The sequence below is a fragment of the Sparus aurata genome, chromosome 12 (genome assembly GCF_900880675.1).
Source record: "Sparus aurata chromosome 12, fSpaAur1.1, whole genome shotgun sequence".
NCBI classification, from domain to species: Eukaryota; Metazoa; Chordata; class Actinopteri; order Spariformes; family Sparidae; genus Sparus; species Sparus aurata.
In genome coordinates, this window is record NC_044198.1 from 11,220,450 (window position 1) to 11,242,929 (window position 22,480).

Below are 22,480 nucleotides of genomic sequence, written 5' to 3' on the forward strand. Positions count from 1 at the left end.
TGACCATTCCCCACAGTTTACATTGATTCCCTCTGGACAGCCATTGGTTTCCATTCATTTAAGTAAATCCATTAAAAAATGTTGTTATCAATTTTGTAATTCATCTGCAAAGTAACAATTTTACCGATAAAACATGCCAGTAAATTCACCCTTTTGAGCACGTCCATGTTTATTCTCTTGGTTTGTATCTACCACATAGCAAAGTTGGTCTGGCCCAGTGGTGTCGATCAAAGTGAACCGTGTTCTGGTTGCTTTGATTGAGTGCAAGTGCTGGTTCAGAGTTGATTCCACCATGAAACTTTAAAGAACTGGTTTACTTTGAGTCACATCATTCAGAGGCTCTATATGTTTCCAAATTCCCACTATTGCTAGGAAAATCTATGACTGACATACATTGCCTCCTTACAAGTGTTGCTCCTGGCTTGCATGCCTACATTGGCATCCAAACATGACTGTCCTCAGACCACTGTTACTTCAATTTGGAGTCCATAGTAAAAATCTTGTTTATTGTTACGCTACACTCATTCTGGTTTCTGGGTGTAGGTGGTCCTTGGTTGAGATAACCCCGCCCTCAGCCCTTGACATAACCGGTTCTTTGTTCTAGATCAGCAAAGTGTTGGACAACAGCTAAATAAACTCAGCCCAAATACAGCAATGTATCACAGCTGCAGAGGTTGTTCAGATCTGGTAGCCAGGACACGGGTGCCCAAGACATCAACAGTTCAACCAATTGTATGACTATAGCTGGTCTATGTCATGAGCAGACATGTTCTTGCTACCAGATCTGGACCACCTCAGGACCGTAATTGTTGTATGTTGGCTGAGAGTATGTGGCCGTGTGCCCTGTCGCTTGTCCAAACTGGTGGCCCTCTTGGGTGCCCTTCCAGTAGACACAACATGGTGAAGTGCCCTCTCTTCACATGAATGTATCACAACTTTCTATTTTTGGCCCCTGCCCCTAAAACATCCTGAGTCTGCCAGGCCAACTTTGATTATTTGTACACTACACCATTTGTACAACAGATATCATTGGGCGACAAAACACGAAGATGGTTCCTCTCACACTTATTTTCCCATAGTACGTTTATTTTCAGCAAACAAACTGCGAGGCTTGGCAGGCTGGGGACAATTGCTCATGTGGTCCTTTTTAGCGTCCCGTATTGGCCAACTCATATTCATTGCATGACTGTTTGGTTTTAAAGATTGTGGAGGCTTATGTGGAGAAATCTCAAATGCGTAGTGTTAGTTTCCCCAACGTTTAATGCACACACGATGTGCAACAGATTAAAGAAGCACTTAATGTATGAACCTACAAAAGGAAATGCAATCACAATCTCAAAAACATTTTAAGAAAAAGGAATAAGACACAAGGCAAGTTAATGCAGCCTGACCAATCTGGTTTGCCTGTGTGTGTGTGTGTGTGTGTGTGTGTGTGTGTGTGTGTGTGTGTGTGCATGCCTGTGCGTGTGTGCGTGTGTTTACTTGATGTAAAGCGAGGAGCTGCACAGGAAAAGCAAACTTGTTGAGTTTACCAGCCCAACTGCCACGCCTGCAGTACTCCTCTGACTCTGTAGGGGTCTCTCTCTTTCTTGTCTGCCTGCCCTCACTGGTTGTATGGACTGTTAAAACAAAAAAAGGAGCCATTTTCTATTGTTCAATCTCTCTCTCTGTCTCTCTCTACCTCTCTCTACCTCTCTCTCTCTCTCTCTGGTCATGACAGCTCACTCTGTCACATTCTCTCTCTCTCTCTCTCTCTCTCTCTCTCTCTGATGTCTGTATCCTTTCTCTATCTTTGGTCAATAAAGCTGAGTTTCTCCAGTGCCCCCCTGCCGTCTCTTGCTTGTTGTTCTTTCCATCTGTCTCTAACATTCACTTTTCCGTTGGCTGCTGACACAGAGATCACAAGCTATCCTTACTGCACCCCTATCTGCCACTAACGAGCACACACACAGACACTTTCAATACTTAGATTCATGAGTTTATAAGCAGATATGTGAAAGGGTGTTAGAATGACAAATAGGCCTTTAAGACTCTTTTTTTCTCCCTTGATGCTAATTGGGTCAGGTTTTACAAGAAAAAAGACACACACACAGGATTTTAAATAAATGCAATCAGGTAAGGGCATCAATCCCTATGAATGAGAAGACGAGGCACAAACACAAGTGACAGTCTGGTCGCACAACTGTTTTCTCATACAGCATGTTCTGTATAAAGTCACTGATGTAAGCTTAAACAATTCTACTTGGAACCACTTTATTGAGAGTACCTTGGTATTTTGACTGAATTAATTTCATGTCTATAAACATGGTGCACCCATGTTAAAAAAAAAGTGCCTGCTTGGATGCCCCTATGGTATATAACAGATGATAAAGTGCCCTTGAGGGTGCCTTTTTCGTGGAAAAAGATGGTGAAGTCTTCACTATAAATACACTATATCATGAGTGTCTACGAGCTGGTGCCCCAACACATACATACAAAGGTGCCCTTTTTATTTTTCGCCCCTGGTTCTCAAACATCCTGAGTCCGCCACTGCTTTTTCGCATAGCACATGTTGCAATAAAAGCTCGAAAAACAATTCCAATTAAAGATTATTCAAAGTAAAGAAATATCCCTGTTACTATTTGCTTTTTTTAATAGCATCAGTGTGTTCCTAGAAGTAGTAAAGCCAAGACTAATGGCTGGCTGTGCAGGGACACGATATGTAATCTCTTTCCGTATGACTAGCCGCTGCTCATGAGAAAATCGCTTTAAAATTACTGCAGCATTCCTGTAGGGACCCATGCTGTGTCTGTGGCATTTAATGAGTGCACACAGTGCAAAAAAATAATGAGTAGGTAGTAGCATAAGAAGGTAATATTTGAGAAGATAAACAGAGAAGAGAATGTGGGAAAGCATAGCTTGTTTTGACAGAAGGAAAGACGAAGGGTATGGACGTCGTTAGATAAATAGTCGGATCAATGTGGACCCAACACATGCCCTAGTTTTGCAGGAGCCCTGGGGCGCCCCCTTGGTATCAATCGTAGGTACTGCAAAGAAAAAAACATCAAACAGTGTGACATCATCCACTGTGGTCACTCATCTAACTTTACTGATACCTCTGAACTCCACAGAAAGAGATGAGAGACAAGAAAAAGTACGCACACTCCGGGAACAGGCCACATATGATAAATTCACGCAATACACTGTGAGAACATAAACATACTGGAAACCATACACTGTGTTCTGTTGATCAGTACAGTGCTGTAACAGGGAGAGTCAGAGATTCCCTTCACAGTTGTACAACGTCAGCTGTCCACCAGCAGAAGCGTGACACACACTCCCACAGAACACATCATCCACAGTGATAAAAGATTATATTACAGTCCTCATCACTGAAAGATATCTGAAAACAGGACGAGCGGGAGGAAGCCACACACACATTTCCTGCACAGCGGATGGGTGTTTTCCGCGATGATAAAACACTAATTGATTTATCTTGAGACAATGACAGTCCGGTGTGTTCGACAGAAACCATGACTGCAGATAATTATTACACGCACTCACACACATGAGGGGGAGAGGATGATAATACAGTACAAGTGTCAACAGTGGAAAATATGTCCAACTGTACGCATTCGCTGTGACATTATGATTTTGGCTGCTCTAGTCTGCAGTGAAAGGAAAGGGCAATGACTTCATGGCCCTCTAACATGATTTGTGGTTTACTCGTGTAAGTCAAAGTAGTATATTTGACGTCTTTTTGAGGCAACAGACACAACAGAAAAGTCAGCACACTGATGAGCTGCACAATGATCCTGAATGATGAAATGTTCTGCGCAACAAGTCTAATTTTAATAAAATTCTACCACCGCTGATGCTACTAATACTGCTGCCACTATACAGCCACTACTACTAATGCTTATAATAATACAACGGCCAATACTGGCACTACAATTCCTCCTACCAGGTCTTTTTAGGGGATATTCTATATATTTTACAAGTAGCAATCATACAGTGTAGAAATGCTTACACTAAGAAACAACACATTCTGTACAGAATGGTCGGTTTCAAAGTATATTTATATTATAGTATAAATACATTACGTTATTGGATTATCATTACTGATGCATTAATGTTTAAACAGCTATTTAAATTGGATAGCTTCATCTATATTTTAGAAACTGATCGTACATACATATAAAATATTAATACACAAAGCAGCTCCTAACTGTAGCTGTCAAATACATGCAGTAGAGTAGGAGGTACAGTATTTGCCACAGTAATGTAGAAGAGATGAAGTAAGAATTGGCATTTAATGGACCCTTAAAATACTGTGATTTTAAGAACATTATTTTGGTTACTTTCCACCACTGGCCACTACTACCACTACTATGGTACAGCAGTTACAGTATGAAGTGAACTTATTTTGAATGATAAATGTTGGTGCAAATTTTGTGCAAATAACTGAAACAAGATAAAATAAATAAAGAGACTGCAGCTGCAGGATTTATTTTCAATGTCATGCAAAAAGAGTTGCTCTAAATCAAAAGTATTCGCACAGTGATGATAACTGACAGAATATCAGATGTAAGCAGTTTACCGTTACACAATCCACCACAAAAGCATAAGGGCAGGTGTGCAGGTGCATGTTTGAGTCATTATCTTTTAACGGTGTTAGATTCAGACATGGAGGACAGATGGATTGTCATGCTTTCACTACATTTCAAGGTGATACGATCCATTCATTAGCGGTTTGTGAAACCGCTCTCAAAGCCAGATAACGAGCCAAAAAGGGGGTTGTTTTTCCTCATGAAATATTTTGGAGTTATATAATGTTCGTTACCATAGAGGTGGTGGGTATACACTGGAATATGTACAGTATATAAGACACAAGTGCAGATGAATATGAAAGTATGATGGTGACTGACAAAGATGACAGTGGTATCAACTCAAATTTTGTTTCATCATAGGTTACAGCCCAACACAAGGGGTTACCATGACAACAGCAAATGGGTATCAAGCCTTCACTCCGGCCAGACATCCTCACACTGCCATGGTGAGTAGTCTGTGTCCCTGTGCGTGTGTTTTTTATGCTTATTTACTTGAATCCATAAATGTGGATTTACCCACATTTATGTTCTACACATAATGTTCTGTCACGTTTTCCCAAAAGCTTGGTATGACAACAAAGTAGTAATAGGCAACACTCCAAGGCGCTATATCTGCCTAGAAACCTTTCATGATGCAGCTATAAAGGGGGGACCATTTGTTCACCCTTTTACAGGCTTCCAAGCGGCAATTTCCATTATGCATTTTTTTGACTAGCACTCGCCTAAATGGTGTGTGTACAATGTGTGAATGTGTGTGTGTGTGTGTGTGTAGACTAGAGGGAGGGAAAAATCTGATGGTGCGATTTTCTATTAACAATTGTTCAAAAAAGATGTTTTTGCCATCATTAATAGCTAAATACAACGTGACATGGATAAAGAAATGTAAAAGGAACATATAGAAAAAAACAGGGATGTGGAAATAATTTAAGGGTGGGAAATGCAAAGGGAGAAGATTACAGAAATATATGAATAATTTAAACTTTAAAATGAATGAATTATTAAAATGGAAAATACAAATGGGAAAGTAAATAAATAGTCAAATTAATACAACGTTAAATAAATACAGAAGCAAATTAAAGCAGAAATGTCTGTGTTTATCACATTCTATACATTAATTAATGGCATCATTTACTCGCATTAATGTATCCATTGCGCTAGAATTTATTCATTTATGTTGGCAACTTTAGTCCTCTATAAAATGCAATTTCATGCAGGGTGTTAATTTTAAAATATGTGTCTTTATATCTCAAACTAATTCTTTGGATTCCTGTAAATCACGGATGTGTTGCTGTTGTGTGTCAGACAAACACAACAGCAACAAAAGACATTACAGTTAAAGAGAGGCATAGAGAGCATAGCGCTGCAAAGTCACAGGCAGCATAGCGTTCCACAGCCAAATCACCATGAATATAAAAAGTACAAAAAACATAATTCTCGAAAGGGAATTCATAATGAGTCCGTGGTGCCAAATACTTTATTTATGGTCAGCTTACTGTACTTTGGGGTATTTTTATCTACTATGGAATCAGTTTAATATAGTAGTGATATACTTCTACTGGGAGACATGCGGTCAGTGCAGTACTGTAAATTTCAAGTTTATAGTGACCCTATTATTCCCTTATGACACATTTTATCAATATTTTATGTATAATGCTGCTGGCTTTCTTTGTTTTTGTACATTGTAGCCACTCTGTAATAAGTATCCATCAATTTACTTTGCCTGGTTAGCCTGCTGAACAAGCCAGCTAGCCCATTCCGGTCCAAAGCACCTATGCTACTGGTTATATTATATCTAGACACAGCCTTGGAGGCAGAGCCCCAATCAGTCCTATGAAAGCTGCTCAGTGGCATTTTGAAGCCAAAAGAAGCTCGACTTCTATAAAAATACCTGTATCTATCATGTTGTGCCGCCCACAGAGCGTGCGTGGTAGAGACTTCCGCCGACCGAGATGGCTAACATCCGGTTTAGCTCCTGGCTAACTTGAATGGGGATTAAATAATTTAATCGCGTGGCTCTTCTAGACCTTCTGAATTTCATTGGACCTAATGGCTGTAGTTATGACAGTCAAACGAGTCATTTCGCTGGGGTTGTGATGCTCCAAAAATAGATCCATCGTGATACCATCACTGCAAGATTGGGTCCTACACCTTCCATTATGCAAGTTGATTGTGATTGGTCAGACCCTTTTCGATAACGCTCTAGTCTTTAAACTCCACACACAAAGTTTGTAACAAAGGCTAACCCTAATGTCATCATCAGGGTCATTTTCTCATACTTTGTAAAATCCCATGCAGGGCCGGAGAAGACAGTAGAAATGAGTGCCCCTTTAAATGTGGTAAGCCACATGTTCAAGTACTTACCAACTTGTGTAGGCTCGAGCAGGCTACATGTAGGTTAGTTAACTTTTACCACCACCATGGTTCTGGAGTGTTCTGACTCTGTTGTTGTGTCTCTAAAAATGCCACCTGAGCACATTTGGGTGAGAGGGGGTGGGAGGGGGTCATAGAGCTGGGGGTGGGGGAGAGAGGGAGAAGAGAGAGAGACATAGGTGGGGTACGGGTCGGAGCAGGGGCTCGGTCGGGTGAGGTTGGGCGGAGGAGGGGGGGGACGCTGGTTGTCCGGGCTGCAGTCAGGTTGTTTTGCAGCTGAATAAATGAATGAAAGGCGGTAACCTGATCCGCGCGGGTCGGCCTCTCATTGTGCTCGGCTGGAGCTCGCGCTGGCGGCTCGCTCTCTGATTGTCTCTGGAACGAGACAGAAAACGGCTCGCGAGCCCCCCTGCATTATTCAGCGCGCGTGCCTCGAGGAAGAGAAGAGAGAGAGGAGAGAGAGAGGAAGAGGAGGGAACTGCTGGTTGGAAAAAGCTGGCGCGTAAAAAAGCAGCTCAATGTCATCTCAGTCGCTGGTGATACCGCCGCTGAGAACACACGAGCATCCGCGCCGCTACTTCTCCTGTCCGGCTGCTTCTCCCGACCGGCCGGCGGTGCAGCTGCCGCGTCCACGTTTTAAGTGAAGAAGGAGCAGACAACGAAAGAAGTAGAAGAAGAAGAAGACGAAGAAGAAGAAGTAGCGGTCAGCAGGTCGGTTACGCCTCCGCTGTTAAACAACTAATCCCGGTTATTAGCCGTTAATTAGTCGCTCGTAGCCTTGCTAAGGAGCTCCGAGGGGGATCAACACTTAGCCACACATCTTCCTACACACAGGTAGATTTAATTAAAACAAAAGTACTGCTCAAAACATGACAGAAATGTAATTTTAACTGAAGTTTATGTAGTATAGAAAACTCAGAAAGGGACGTCAGTGAAAGTGAGGAGGCTTTTTTTCTATGCTGGTGTGTTGTCAATTAGCAATGTGTGTTAGTTTTTGGAGTGTGTGTGTGTGTGTGTGTGTGTGTGTGTATGTGCTGGTTAATAGAAACAGAGCCTGTAATTACACTGATTGGCTTTAAAGTGCGGAGGACACAGGATACTGCACCCTCCTCTCCTGACAGAGAGAGGCAGCCAAAGGAGGTCAGTGGACCAGACTGCTTGCTGCAGTAGTCTCTGTTTCTCCCCTCTGTGTGCTCCTCCTACTCCTCCTCCTCCTCTGCATCACTTTAACCCAGTATAGAAATGACCTTAACCTGGTTTTCATCATCCACGCGCTGAATGACTTGGCAGAGGCAGAGACACAGTCTTCTCTCTACTGTTATGTCTCCCTCACCGAGAAAACATCATACAGTTGTTACACTGGATAATTGCTTTGTGGGGGTTTTTTTGTCCAGTCTAGTTATCCCCTTCTTTTAATTCCCAATTATTTTGACAATCAGTTGTTTCTGTCATTTTCCAATCAAAAATGTCAAATATTTTGTGGTTCCAGCTTCTTAATCATAAGGATTTGCTGCTTTACTTTGCGATTTTTAATAGTAGATGAAAAGTGTTTTGGTTTTGGATTGTTGGTCGGACAGAAGAAGCAATGTGATCGCATCACTTTCGGCTCTGGGCAAATACGATGAGCAATTTTTGACATTTAAAGACTGAACAATGAATCGATTCAATGTGAAAATAATTGGCAGATTAATCACTAATGAAAAGTCAGTAGTTGCAGCTCCATCTCAACAGCTTATTATGTCTCTCTAGCTTTACGTAACTCTCAAACATGCATACAAACATGAACATGCTCGTGCTCTCATAACAAACCTGGTCAAGAGGCAGTGCACACAGTTCCAGCCCCACCCCTGCTAAGAAACACTCATTTTGGATATTAAATGCATGTTAAAATTTTTTTAAAAAGGTGAAAAGAGAAGAGGCAGTCACGACCGTCACAGAGTGGCAGCCAATCGAACCAGAGAGACAGCTGGCACATGTCCAGAGCAAAGCACCTCAAGTCAGACTTCATTTGTTTGCTCCAGATTTTTCTGGTGGCGAGTTTTCATTCTTTCTCTTTGCCCGTAGCTGTTGCCAGGCAACTTGCAATTCTTTTGATTGCAGACCTTGTCGGTGTTAATGGTTAAAGAGGGATGGACTGACCTTGACATGCTTGAGGTAATTGGCTGATGGGTTTTCATTTTCTTGTGGTGTCAGATCAGCTCATCAGAGGGCTGTAGCTTTCTGTGTAGCTCACTGATGAGCACAGTGATGTGCTGATAAACATCCCATACTGGGTTAGCTGATTTAATCCACTTATTTTAAAATTGCACACTCATGGTGCAGACATATTCCAGTTAAATCCAGTATCTCCACCAGATGCTGTTTTTTAGGAAGGTAAATCTTCCTGCTGTTGTCAGAATAAAGAAGGTGTTTGGAGAAAAAATAATTTGACCCTGTTTTCCCATTGCTTCAATCAGGCCGATTGATTTGACTTCACTACAGTCATTTTGCTTGGGTGCAGCTGACCCATACAACACCAGAAGGGTGTAATCAAGTGTGTGTCTTTGAACATCCTCACAAACGCTCTGTAAAGAGAGACATGTGTTCATTTCGAGTTTATCTTGGATTTGACAGCGTTTATTTGTCTTGCACCTAGTTTACTCACCACAGCAGTGCCTGTAAGATGGGCAAACACATCCACCAGACACAAGGAAGAACAGTACAAGAAACAAGGCACAGTGATGAGATTCTGGTCAGATATGAAACGCAACATTCAAAACTGAGGGGCAAGCAAAGTTGTGTTGGAGGTTGGTGCCTTTTTTATTGCCCACCACACTCTATTTAGAATAGCTCATTGCCTGTGTTCGCTGTTTTGTTTGGTCATCATTTGAAATTACTAGCTCATTCTGGAAATAATGAAGCGCAGCAGCAAACTGCCAATTCAGGCAAAGTGTTTGCCAATCGCTCTGCCGGGCCCTGGGACAGAAAAATCACAGCCAGCTCTACAGTTTGATTAGATAGTCATTGACACGGGGGTACCTGCCATATACAGTGCCTGTTTGTGTAGCTGAAGATTTGCGTGTGTGTGTCTGGTGGAAGTACATTTTTCGTCCCCACCTCTCTTTCAGCAGCATGAATTGTAACAATGCTGACAGGAACAACAAAGTTATCAATGATGTCCTCTTCCTTCGAACCTCTCCCTCTTCCCAGAAAGCACACACACACGCACAAACATAATCACAGGTTATATAACAGCTGTGTGGTTGATGATCCCAAAGCTTGGTGTGTACACAGGAGGTGGAAATGGGTCTGAAGGAGAGACATGATGACAGAGACTGACGCGATAACATGAAACAATGAGTAGACAGAGAGATAAAGGGCGGTGGAGGTGCAGGTGTGTGTGTGTCTATCCGTGTGTGTGTGTGTGTGTGTGTGTGTGTGTGTGTGTGTGTGTGTGTGTGTGTTGGAGGGTAGTTGGAGCTGTGAGTGTGAAGCGAATGAGGAAAACGTGAGGGAGGGAGGAAGGTGGAAGATGCGGGTCTAGGAAGTCTGTTCAGTCTCGCATGGCTCGAAGTGTTGTTGACATTAACTGGCCGATGGCCTTTCAATGGCCGATCTGTTGATGTGCCTCCACTGGCTGTCTTCCAGGAAGAGAGTGATACTCCGCCTTGTGTTATTGGATGAAGTCCCAAACATTACAGCCAAATCAGCGCTGTTCACATGGACACTAATTCTGTCATTGATACACCATTGTGGTGTCTTTTCAGTTATCAGTTCTCATTTCACAAGTGTAATGTGTGTTCCATCAGCTGACAGGAACAGGAAAGAAAACATTGTCATTGGGAATCATGTGAGAGCCCCTCAGGCACAGCTATTACACTGAGCCTTGAAATAATTTTTGCTGCATTAAGACAAAGCCTGCTCATGTTTGTGCATGTTTGAAGTACAGCTGGAATCTTAAGTAGTTCTTTGCGGTGTGAATGACACTGCGGCTATTTTTGTTTGGCCCTTGGGAATGGATGACAGCTTAAAGTGATGAAAGGACACAGTGTATCTGTGTTTATTTCTCAGAACTTTCCCTTTGATTACACAGCAAAATGAAATCACCTTGGTACTATAAGAGAGGAGCAAATTGTGGGTTCTTGAAAAGAAACCCAAGCATCATGTCATAGGAAAAGATAGAGTACAGAAATGGGTCACGGGCATTAGTGCTGTGATTGGGTATCCAGTTAGATTTGGCTTTTGGTACCACCTGAAAGATCAGCGTCTTGTTTTCACATTATTACTCAGTATAATTTTCAATTTACATTTCCACCTGTCTACTTCAAACGGAATGTCAACATATACATGCGTGTTGATCTTACTCATGAATGTCGCCAATTTTGTTTATTTTGGAGTTGGTTCTCGCTCTGGCTCAAGAAGAGGATTTCCCCATTGGTGGTCTTACAAAGTCAGCATTTGCTCCAACTCAGGGTACACCAAACCAAACAACCTCGATTCCCAAGAAGTTGGGACGTTGTGTAAAACAAAAAGTGTCTAATTGCTAATCCTTTTTGACACACTAAGTTGAAAAACAGAACAAACACAATATATTTGATGTTTTTTGTAATTGGGGTTTTATTTGGTTAGGTGTGACCTTAGGAACCAGGTTTTTGAGGGCCATGTAACGTCGATGTCGGTGAACATGACAATGAAAGAAAAATGTTTGACTGTAGCACCTGACGAGGTCAAATGGTCAATTTTTGTCGCATTCCATCTCAGAAAAGTATTTTGTCCAGCGTTTTGGTATTTGAGTTCCAGAGAGGAAGAGAACTGGAGGGATGCAGGAAACGCAACAATACAACCCAGCCATTTGATGGCCACCATTACACAACCTCCGCCACCCACTATTGTCTACAACATCCACCGACTATTGTTAAACTGTGCAACAGAAGTCATTCATTCAGCACAAAGCAAAGCACAAACCACCTGCTAGCAGAAATACTGTGTTTACAACAAAGACGCTCTCATACACAATGAAAATGCAGCGCCGGAATACAGGGAACGGGACATTTTTAAGACAACTGCCTTTGAATAGAATATTTCAAAATTTTAAAACTGCATAAAATGACTCGTCTGATAGAAGTAGAGCGCTGAATCATTTTTTACCATGAAAAGTTACAGTAAACAAGAAACTGTCTTAATCGGTAGTTCGGTGAAGTAAGGCAGGAGGTTGACCTCTAATGTCAGGGTTTCATCTCACAACACAGTGCTGTGTTTTGGTGGTGAAAGGCTGCAGAAGTATCTTTATCACATTCCAGCCTAAGATTGGAATTTCAGAATACCATTTGGGCTTGAGCTGTTGCAGAACGTGTGAGGGGGGACTTGGGGCACCTTTGTCTGTAGGGGTGTTGTCGTTATCTTTGTGAGAGCCCAGCTGAACCCTCATAGTCAAGGTCATTTAAAGGAAGTGAGGTCCGTTACATCTGTGTGTGGGTTCAAGAATTATGATTTATGGTTGAGCTATAACCATCCAGTTAGTTTCTTGGAAATGACTCACAGCTATTACAGGATCGAGGACATGATCCATAACATTTTTCATCCACTTTTAGTTCAAATGGCCTCAGGAAAAACTTCCTTTGGGATAGCAGGCAGATTTGTGGGCTGTTTGTTCTCTGAGCCAGATGAAGTTCAAGGATGTTCCTATGCAGTGTTAAAAGATCGTTGGGAGAATTCAAGAAATCGGTAACTGGATCAGGAGTAGATAAGGTATCAGTAGTGAAAGAGGGAACACAGAACAGTAAATTACAGCACTCCATCACGAAATATCTCCAGGAATGTACTGAACGTCACAGAATATGTAAATAAATCTGATGGGAGTCTTCCTTAAACTGGGGCTGGGCAAAAATGTCTCTCCTGTGGCAATCAAACTTTCTGTTTGTTGTTGGATTTGTAATCATTGCGATGATATGAACTTCAGGAATGTACAGGGAGGGAATCAGTTGAGGTATTATATCTATGCAGTGGTAATTTATGCACACAGGCACAGGAATGGGTTCAATCTAAAGTCTAATTTCAGTTCATGTCGTTCTAACTCTCTCTAGTCATGTTTGTATTCTAAGATTTACTTAATTATAGAAGTTTTTCTAATATTCGATACCACACTTGTATACAAAAATAGTACTTGTTACTTCTGTCGATACCACAGCAAAAAGCCCTGTTGCTGTAATCGTCCATCTTAATGCATGCACACTGGCTTGCCTCCATTTTTTCTTTTACTCTCCCCCAGCAAGGTTATCTGCTGTCTTCCTCAGCACTGTGTTTTATAAAGTTGCCAAGAAAACATACTTCGCGTTGAGGATATCTTTCACCCATGACTCTGTTGTCATGAAAGCAGATGAGCTCGGTGGTGTGTGTTATATAGCCGTATAGCTCACATACCTGGGCGGCCATACATATACTACAGCAGCCCACCCAAATAAAGTCTACCTGTCGGAAAAACTAAATGATAATAACTGTTCAGCCTCGGGTTGAAAATCTGATTGTAGATTTTTTAGTATTTAGTATTTTTTAATAGCTCCTGCACTTACGACACAATTAGGATTAGGAGTTTATTTATTTAAAACAGGGACAATGCACAAAAGAACATTAAACTCGTAAAACAAGAACAAATGTATTGAGCCAGGTTATAGCAATTTTGCTAGTTTCTGCCTGTAGTCCCTGGGCAGGTAAGAACAGATGAAAGAACAACAATATTAAAATCGTTGAGATATGACAGAATAAAAAATGATGTGATGGCCATAGGTATTTAAAAGTAGACATATATGGATCAAAGAGGTAATGAAGTATTGATACTTTTGACAGCCTCGAAGAGGTTGTGAGCACAGAGTGGTTGCTGCTGTATTTCAGAATTGTACTGAAGCCATGCTTCTCCCTTGAAACGACAGAAATAGAAAGCACTGATAGAAACAAGCAGCATTTAAATGAATGGGTAATGCCTCCATTGTCAGGCTCAGACATGTTTTCTGTCACCCGGCTGTTTTCTTCCTGCGTGAAGCCTCCTTCCTCTGTCTAAATACTGCAGCTAATGAGCTAGTTTCCTGAAATAGACAGGTGATTAACACACTGCTCTTCTCAGTGTGAGGCACAGCGGAGCTAGTTAATGCTATAAGCTAACACTGGGTGGAGGTTCACTCTCTTAGGAGAACAGTGTTATTATGCTGTCTGATGGGTGGGAATAGGTTTTTAATAATCCTTGCATGTGCTGTTCAGGCAGGGCCTGCTACAGCCATGCAGCTTCAGAACATACAGCTGGGATGTTATTTCTAAAAGCAGTGAAAATACCAATCTGTTGCGTGATCGATCGACTCATGGAGAAGACGAGCACGTTGGTGATGGGTGATAAGGTCAGACGCAATTCCTGATAAGTTCATGGTATTAGTCGTGGTCTCAGATATTTTACTGTCGTTGTAGTGTGAGTATTGAGACTAGCCTTCTGTGTGTTTGACAGGATGATCTCTATATCAGTCTTCATCCTCAAAACTACTTCAACTATTTTATTTCAATTTAGAGCTTTCATTGTAACCTGTTTGAGCGCTGACATGTAATCTTCATGTGCTTCTCTTGACAAATCATGTTATTTAGTCCGCAACATGTGGTGATAACAAGCCTGCTAATAAGCAAGCATGCTGGAGTGTGATTCTGTAGGTGGGTGTGTCAAGCTTTCTAAACATAGCTAGCTGCTATCCCAGTCAGTGTTGTACCATGCTGCAAGTCACTAATCTAATCTGTCTCCACGCTTTGACTCAAACAGTACATGTAAGGTCATGCTAACTTTGAACATCTGATTTGAGCTAATCGTTTGCAAAAGTTGGATGACGCCCATAGTCATAACCATGCTTGATTGGCTGATTATGTTTGTGATGCAGATTGACAACAACATCCAGCAACCAGTGCAGAACTGTACATGTGGAACTGCAACAAAAGCATCTTATTACCCAGTTACCACACACTGTTTTCTGATCTTTCGTAAAGCTAATGGCTTCTGTCACTTCGGATAAAATCCCTCCAGAAAGCTTACATGTTAGCCTCTCTGACCACATATCTTAATTTTATTCAGAACCTTTGGCCCACTGGCCTGTTAGCCTCACTGTGTGGTCGTTGCATTGAGAGCACTGTGGGACAAAATACTAAAATGGGCCGATTCACGCTGGGAAAGGATTAGAATTATATGCTCCGTGGCTTTTTCTTTACTCGCGCACACACACACACACACACACACACACACACACACACACACACACACACACTGGGGGTAGCACACAGAATTAGGCAAAACCACATCCTCGAAATACCCTCAAACTCAGCCATCCGTGTGTCCCTTCCTCCTCTAGTGCAGATTTGGTCCTTCATGTCTTTCCTCAGCTTATTTCCTGCACAATCTTCCTGTTATTTTGGATTCTGATTAACTGTCCAAAGAGGCTCAGATCTGTCTCTTTAGTTTCACTTCTGAGATTGCTTATAGTGTTTTAATTACAGACTTAAAGTTTCTGAAGTTCAGCTATAAATGGACCAGAGAAGCACTCTTTTTGTTGCCTGGAATGATCAGTTATTCTAAGGTAATAGTTAAAGGTTAGTGTATTGAAAGGTTACTGGGTTCACTGTGGGTGTTTGTGTGTGATGTGATAAGAAACAAAGGGAATGAAAGTTGACAGCAAGTGCTGTGTCCTGCTGGATTAACAGCGGGAGAGAGCTGGACTGTTATATAACCAAGGGAGACTGCTGAAAGGAAGGAAAAAAGTCCTTGGCAATGTGTCCTGAAATTTTGGGAGAGTTGTGTCCTTTTGTCATTGATGTCACTGATGAAATGTATTATTCCTGGACAATCACAGGTTACATGACAGAGGGAAGTTTGCTCAGTAGTGCTGACCCTTATTGTGTGTTAGTAATGAGTCCTAAATCCTGGAAATCAGTAAGTATTTTTGCACTTCCAGTTCCTTCATCTCAAAGGTTTGTTAGTTTATTTGTTAGTTTTCAATGCCTGAGATAAGGTCTGTGTTCATCACAGGCATACGTATTCACACATTTTGTTGAGAAGAAAACGAAATACATCACTAGATGTCTAATAATTGAAATATAAAGCGTTCACTTGTCTTAATAACAGCAATTGCTAACAAGTGTCTAAATGAGAGAGGTTGTCGGGGGACATTAAATGTAATCACACCGAACAGAGACTCATTTAATGTTACTCACATGCCGTCTTTACAGGATGATTTTAGGTGCAAACCATTCTAATTCTACTCTAACATTAGCTTTTTGCTTAATTTACTGAAGGGAAAAGGAGCTCCTCTAGACTGTGGTTTTTTAAGTCATCCCAAAATCTGCACACATGGAAACCAGCAAAGGGGAATACGAGGCTATGATGAGCGAAGCACGACCCTCCGTGCTCGCAACAGCTCAACACTTGACTTTTGAGTCTATTGAAGCAGCGACAGTGGCTGATGTCTCCCTTCTGTCCTCCTCTCCCATTAGACTCATGATTAGAAATTATTGCCAAGTACACACTGTAGGTAAATAACGGCTACAAGTTTAATAGTCCTCAGAACTAAAGAGCAAATTATTTTTTCTTTGGATCACCATTTCAAATGTAATACTGTCTGACTCTCAATATAACCAGAGAAAACAGCTCTGCAGGCCTGTGTGGTATCTAACCTTATTACTCCTCATTTAACATGTCTGGTCCATTTTGTCGATTGGATTCTAATCAAATTCACTAATGATACTTCATGGCTTTCTTGCTGTTTCTTGGAACCTGCTGGCAGAAATTACCTGACATAAAATTATGTTTAGTCACTAATTAGTTTCACAGCCTTCATCTAGTCTTTACACAGCTCTGTGTGTAAGCAGTGTCATCTACAAGAAAGTGTAAACTGGACTCGGATTTGCAACTGCGACTGATTTAACGTACGTTATCTGTCACATAATACACACGCGGTCCGCCATTTCACTGGGCAACAAGCCCAGCAAAGCTTAGTTTGTTTTACTTTCACAGTGTGAAATATTATTATACACACAGATCTGGGCACCAGTCAACAAAAGCAGTACAGTCGCTGCTTTGACTCAGTCCAAGACATTACTCATAATGGACGGCTGTTCAGTGTTACTGTTCGACTGTGTTTTGTCCCGGTTAGTCCTGTACTCATGCTCTCTGTCCTGACTGTGCTTTGAGAGCTCATGTACACAAGTGGTCACACTCTCTGACTACAGACCTTTCCGCTGAAGAAGAGCCCTCCATCTGTGAGCATGTAAGTGTGTGTGTGTGTGTGTGTGTGTGTGTGTGTGTGTGTGTTTGTGTGTGTGTGGAGAGTAGCATTAGTATTCAGGATTGAGAGTCTCAGTGAAGCGCCCGTCGGGCCCTTTGTTGTTGTTTCATGAAGGGGTCTGAGGGGGTCTGCGCTGTGTGTGAGTGGTGTCATGAGAGACTTGAAAAGGGACAAAAATAGTTGCCATGAGTCCAGACATGCGCTGCATTCCTCTCTAACACTCTAAACTCTAAAGGCTTCTTAACATGATTTCAGTCTGGTTGTTGTTTGGAGCTCTCTGGCAGTTGGTAGGTGCAAATCGCCTTCATTATTATTCTTTTGCGGTGCTGTGTATGCTGTCACCGTGTCTGTGTGTCTCTGTGTGAAGCTGGGTGGACGTGCACATTATACGCACTAACCTTATTCTACCAGTGCTGCTTAAATAGTGATGGACATTTATTGACTCTGATCGAGTGCACTGTTTACTCCGCAGAAGTCCTAGTGACGTTTGTAGGACATTTGTATTAAAATGTGTTCTTTTTTTTATCTTTATGTCTGTTTTTAATTGGATAGGCCCATCTGGTCATATCTTTCAGACTATTTATTAAGCCAAATGTGTGTCTTACAGCATGTGGCTACTAGCCTGTGATTTTGTGTGTTTTAGTGCAGGTGGCCTCTAGTTTTTGGCGTATTTCCTGTGTTGAGGGCCATTTCCATGGACACAAGTAAGCGCAGCTTCCTGGTTTCCTGTTTAGATGACCTGTGAGTTGTGATAGGCTTCTATCCAATCAGTTGCTTCCTCTACATTGCGGCATCATTTGTTATATTTTCTGTGCTCACCGCCCATCTTTAAACTCACGGTCTTCATCATGCGGCAAGAATTAAAATAGCAGTATGAGAGTGGAGGATTTAGGAGGGTGTTGGCCCTCAATGCTGGACTCAGCAATTGGCAGCTTTTCTGAGAAATGGGTGGATTTTTAATAGGATTTTACAGCCTTGAAAAAAAAAACTATATTAAAACAGATGATTGGCAGTTTTTTGCTCAACTCTGATGTCATTATGAATGCTTCCTTTTGGTGCTGTAAATGTCAAATGTCTTCTAAATATCCACCAGTTTTAAAATACATTTGAAGAGAGAAACAGACCATGCCGATACAGAAAAGTACTTCATTTTAGGACTGTCATTTGAAAACTCCTGCTAGAAAAATGACAATGTTTCTAGCCCCAATTAAAACATAATGTCTTTGAATTTCTTCAAAGACTCCTGCACCTAGCTCTTTATTAATTATGCAGCTGGGCAACACCTACTTTAACAGGCCTAAAGCCTGAGCTTTCATGTCGACATGACAATATTTGACTTGACTGAATTAATAGTCAAGAGCTTGTTCACGGACCCAAAGGGATTACACTGCTAAAAACTGTGTAGAATATCAAACACTGAAAGAAAATCCTAGCCTACTCCTTTATAGTAGAAGATTTGATCTCTTCTCTGTCTCTTTGTATGCATGGTGTGTTGTAGACTCTTGGAATTGCACCAGTATGAGGCTCAGTACCCAACTTACCTGTGATCGTAGATGAGAGCACCACTGAAAGGTCTCATACAGACCGTGTACCCTGGAGCAATGCTGGACTTAATTACTGAAAGATTAAATGTGATTTTCAGGTCGATAATATTTTTCTCTTCATACTTGTGGAAAAACACCCCAGTTTCTTACTGTACGTGCAAAGTCTTCTGTTTTTGTGTGTCTCTGGATGGTATGCTGGAGTGTTTAAGTGTGTCATTCATTGATCAATCATGATCAGCTTCCATGACATAAGACTGCTCTGGGCACTGCCCTTTATTGGCAGGATGGTGTTGACCCAGATCCATGCAGTCACATGTAGACACGCACATGAATAATCCGTCACATACACTCCGGCTGTCTTCCTCTGTCTTTTCATTTTCCCTTTTCATCTTTCACAGCTCCTCTGTTACTCACTCTATAGTCTTCAGCTCTTCTCTCTTTAAATCACCAGTGCTGGCATAATGACCATCACAAGTCTCTTTGTGTGCTACAGGAATTGAACTCCCCAGTGAATAGGCAATAATTGGGTTACTGTCCCAATTTTCTGTGACCGATTTCTCTTCATGATATGAGTTATTTATAGCCGGGAACTCACCAGGAACTTGTGATTTGCCATTTTAAACAGGGACACCTAAAAGGGACGGAAGATTAGGATTAGGGTTTTGTTTGTTTTGCATTGTAATCATGTTTTCATGGTGAATACATTATCCACTTATTGTACATATCTTATCGACTTGTCAATGTATGTACATGAGCTTGATCATTTTTGCTGAGCTTCATATTGCCTGTTGTGTTTACATGCGTGTGTGTTTATATAAGAATATCACCAACACTTAAACCAAAATGAAGCTAGGATAAGTAGTTATGATTTTTCTGCATTTAAAAGACTTCCATTAATTGTTTTGAAATTAATTAAACTGTTATTTCCTCACATTTGTTGGTTTTATTTTAAGGAAATCTTCTCAAAAAGACTCATCTAAAACTCTTAAGTTGTACATATTGCACCTTAAAGAACTGAATGTGTAGTACTGTTATTTCAGTGGCATAAAATGGTGTTTAAACTTGACATCATTATAGGTAATTTTATCTAAAGCCTTATTTCTGGAATGATTAAGTGTATCCTCCAACTAATTACACTCAGTGATGTTATCTAGAGACATCCACAGTTAGCGAGCAGGGCCAGCTCCTGTTTGTCACTCTCTGACAGGACATCCAGCTGTTAGCGGGCTCACATTGGCTTTTGCCTGCCTTCCTCTGCAGCCACAGAGTAGGATAACCTCTCTGACCTCTGGACCACCCTGCTGTTCTCGACACGCTCTCCAGATTTCAGTCCATTTTCAGTTTGATAAATAATGTCATGTTCTAAAGTTAAATGACTGGTGGTTTGTACAAAACTGTCTTTTGAAGGTTTTGTTTATTGCGTTTAGTTTATTTTGAAGTGACAGGTGATAATTTGGCCCTGAGTAATTTCTAGAGAAGAGGTCATATATTATTCTGTCAAATACTGTGGTAAACCTGCTTTGTCTTTTGCGTATTTAGCTTTTGAAGAATTAATCTTTAATGCTCTGATTGCTGAAACGCATTCTGACATTGGTACCACGCTTGTAGCGCCGTCCTCCATCATTTAGCAGCTGCTAACACAATATTGCTAATTGATCCTTTAAATCCGAGGAAAGTGTTTCCAGCTGCGTCTTGATGTGTTGTGTTTGTGGACAGAGAAAGTGAACCATGACTCAGGTGAGCTCTGGTTTCCACCGGCCCGATCCTGTGACCCGCACACACACACACCAACACGAATAGCCTTACAGTGACCTTTAGACGCAAGAATTAGATTTCTGTCTATTTAGAATAAAAGTTACCGATTGCTGATAGCTGTTTTTGACGGGAGATTGGGTTTTTTTCCGTAACATTTCGTTTTTGTCGTGGTGGACATGCTTCTAAAACAATATTGCAACCAGCCTGTTGTAAAGCCTCCACTAATAATGAAATACTTTGAAGTATTCAGGCAGCGTGAGGTCACAGTTATTATTTTATTAAAAGGTGAATACAACCAGTCCATCAGTCTAATCCTCATGTGGGACTGAGTCAACAGTCCCACAGTGATGATGACAGAAGAAAATACCATTACCTCCCTTATCATCTCCACCCCCTTTCTTCAGTCATCATCTCTTCATCATTCCTGCCTGCCTCTCTCTCTCTCTCTCTCTCTCTCTCTCTCTGCCTCCTGAGTTTTGACAGTAGCTGTAGGTTAAGGGGAAAGTGGGCGAGAGACATACGTACAGAACGGGGAAAGCGAGGGCTTGGTCTGACACAGGAAGGGAGGAGTGGGGAGCCACAGGGTGGATGTTTTTGGTGTGTGTGTGTTTGGATGAGGGGCCTGCACAGACGGGGTCTTTGTGCGGGAGGGCATCTGGAGAAACACACATACACACACTCAGCCCATGACATCACAGCTTACCGAGCTGCCGGCAGGAATGTTACTGAGAAAGGAGAGGCTTTGTGGAGGAGAGGAAAGAGACGGGAGGGGAGGAAAAGGAGGAGAAGAAGAGGAGGAAAAGGCTCGGCCAGGGAAAAGTCCGGCACTCCCACTATCTGGAACAGGACGGACCGAGGCTGGACTGAGGGAAACAGAGCTGAATAGGAAAAACGGATAGACAGATATTCAACGCAGGCACATACATGGTGGAAGTTATTGTAATATTACAAAACTGAAGGAACCTTTTTTATTATTATTATTATTTCATCATGGATATACAGATATCACAATAATAGAGAAAACCTACTGTTGAGACACAAGATTTTGTCAGAGCAGCAGGTGAGTACTAACCTGACTTGACTTTGTGGAGTACTATGACAGTTCCTTTTGCTATTTCAGGTATTTCAGGGCATTTGTGTTTTATACAACAGATTTGATTTTGTTTTGGTGAGACGTTTTTGATTAAAAAAAAGGCTAGAAGGCTACTTAAAGTGAGAAAAGGAATGACTCTTCACTGTACTTAAGTTTTTAACAGATCATTGTTCTGGAAGCTTAAACTTAAGTCATAAACAAAAGTCCAGTTCAAGTCATAGTTTTTAATTAAGTACTGATGTCAAACTTTAGATTCTGGTGCTCCGGTAGTAAAAACTGGCAAGATGATGGCTGCAACAAATGATCATTATCGGTTAATCTGCAGGTATTTTTCATGACAACCAACAGTCCAAAACCGAAAGACCCAAAGGCAGCAAATTCTTACATGCAAGAAGGTGGAACCAGCAAATATTTGACAGTTTCAGGTCTGAAACAATGAATCGCTAATCAAAAGCATCGAAAACTTTAGCTCACATTAGAACACTCAGTCCTGATGTTACAACATAATGTTGTAAGAACTGAATTGTGTACTTAACCCTCTGCAAACTTTTGCCTGAAGACCATGCCCGACATTTACCTCCAGCTGTTAGCTCCCTCATCCAGCCCACCTGCCTGTCTGCTGACAAACCAGCCAACCACTATGTGTCAATGTAACCACTTGTTTAGTCACTTAGTGACTGAAATCATGACTAAGTCCTTGATAGTGCTGTTTTTGGCCTGGGATCATAATCCAGGCTGTGTGGATAAGAACACCAGGTTAACCCAGCACCAGGCTCCAGTTACAACGCAGGATCATATTTATCCACGGAACAGAGCCGGGAACACTGACTGCACCGGGTTACGTTTAAA

General features: G+C 41.5%; 1 protein-coding gene across 4 annotated transcripts in view; it reads left to right on the top strand.

The window, feature by feature from the left end:
* palm2akap2 (PALM2 and AKAP2 fusion) overlaps nt 1-22,480 on the top strand; it is a 94,009-nt gene that overhangs the window by 54,176 nt on the left and 17,353 nt on the right. For all 4 annotated transcript variants that reach the window (XM_030435367.1, XM_030435369.1, XM_030435370.1 and 1 more), the window contains one exon: nt 4,950-5,035. In XM_030435367.1, coding sequence (XP_030291227.1) covers nt 4,950-5,035 — 86 coding nt within the window. The remainder of the gene's footprint in view (nt 1-4,949; nt 5,036-22,480) is intronic.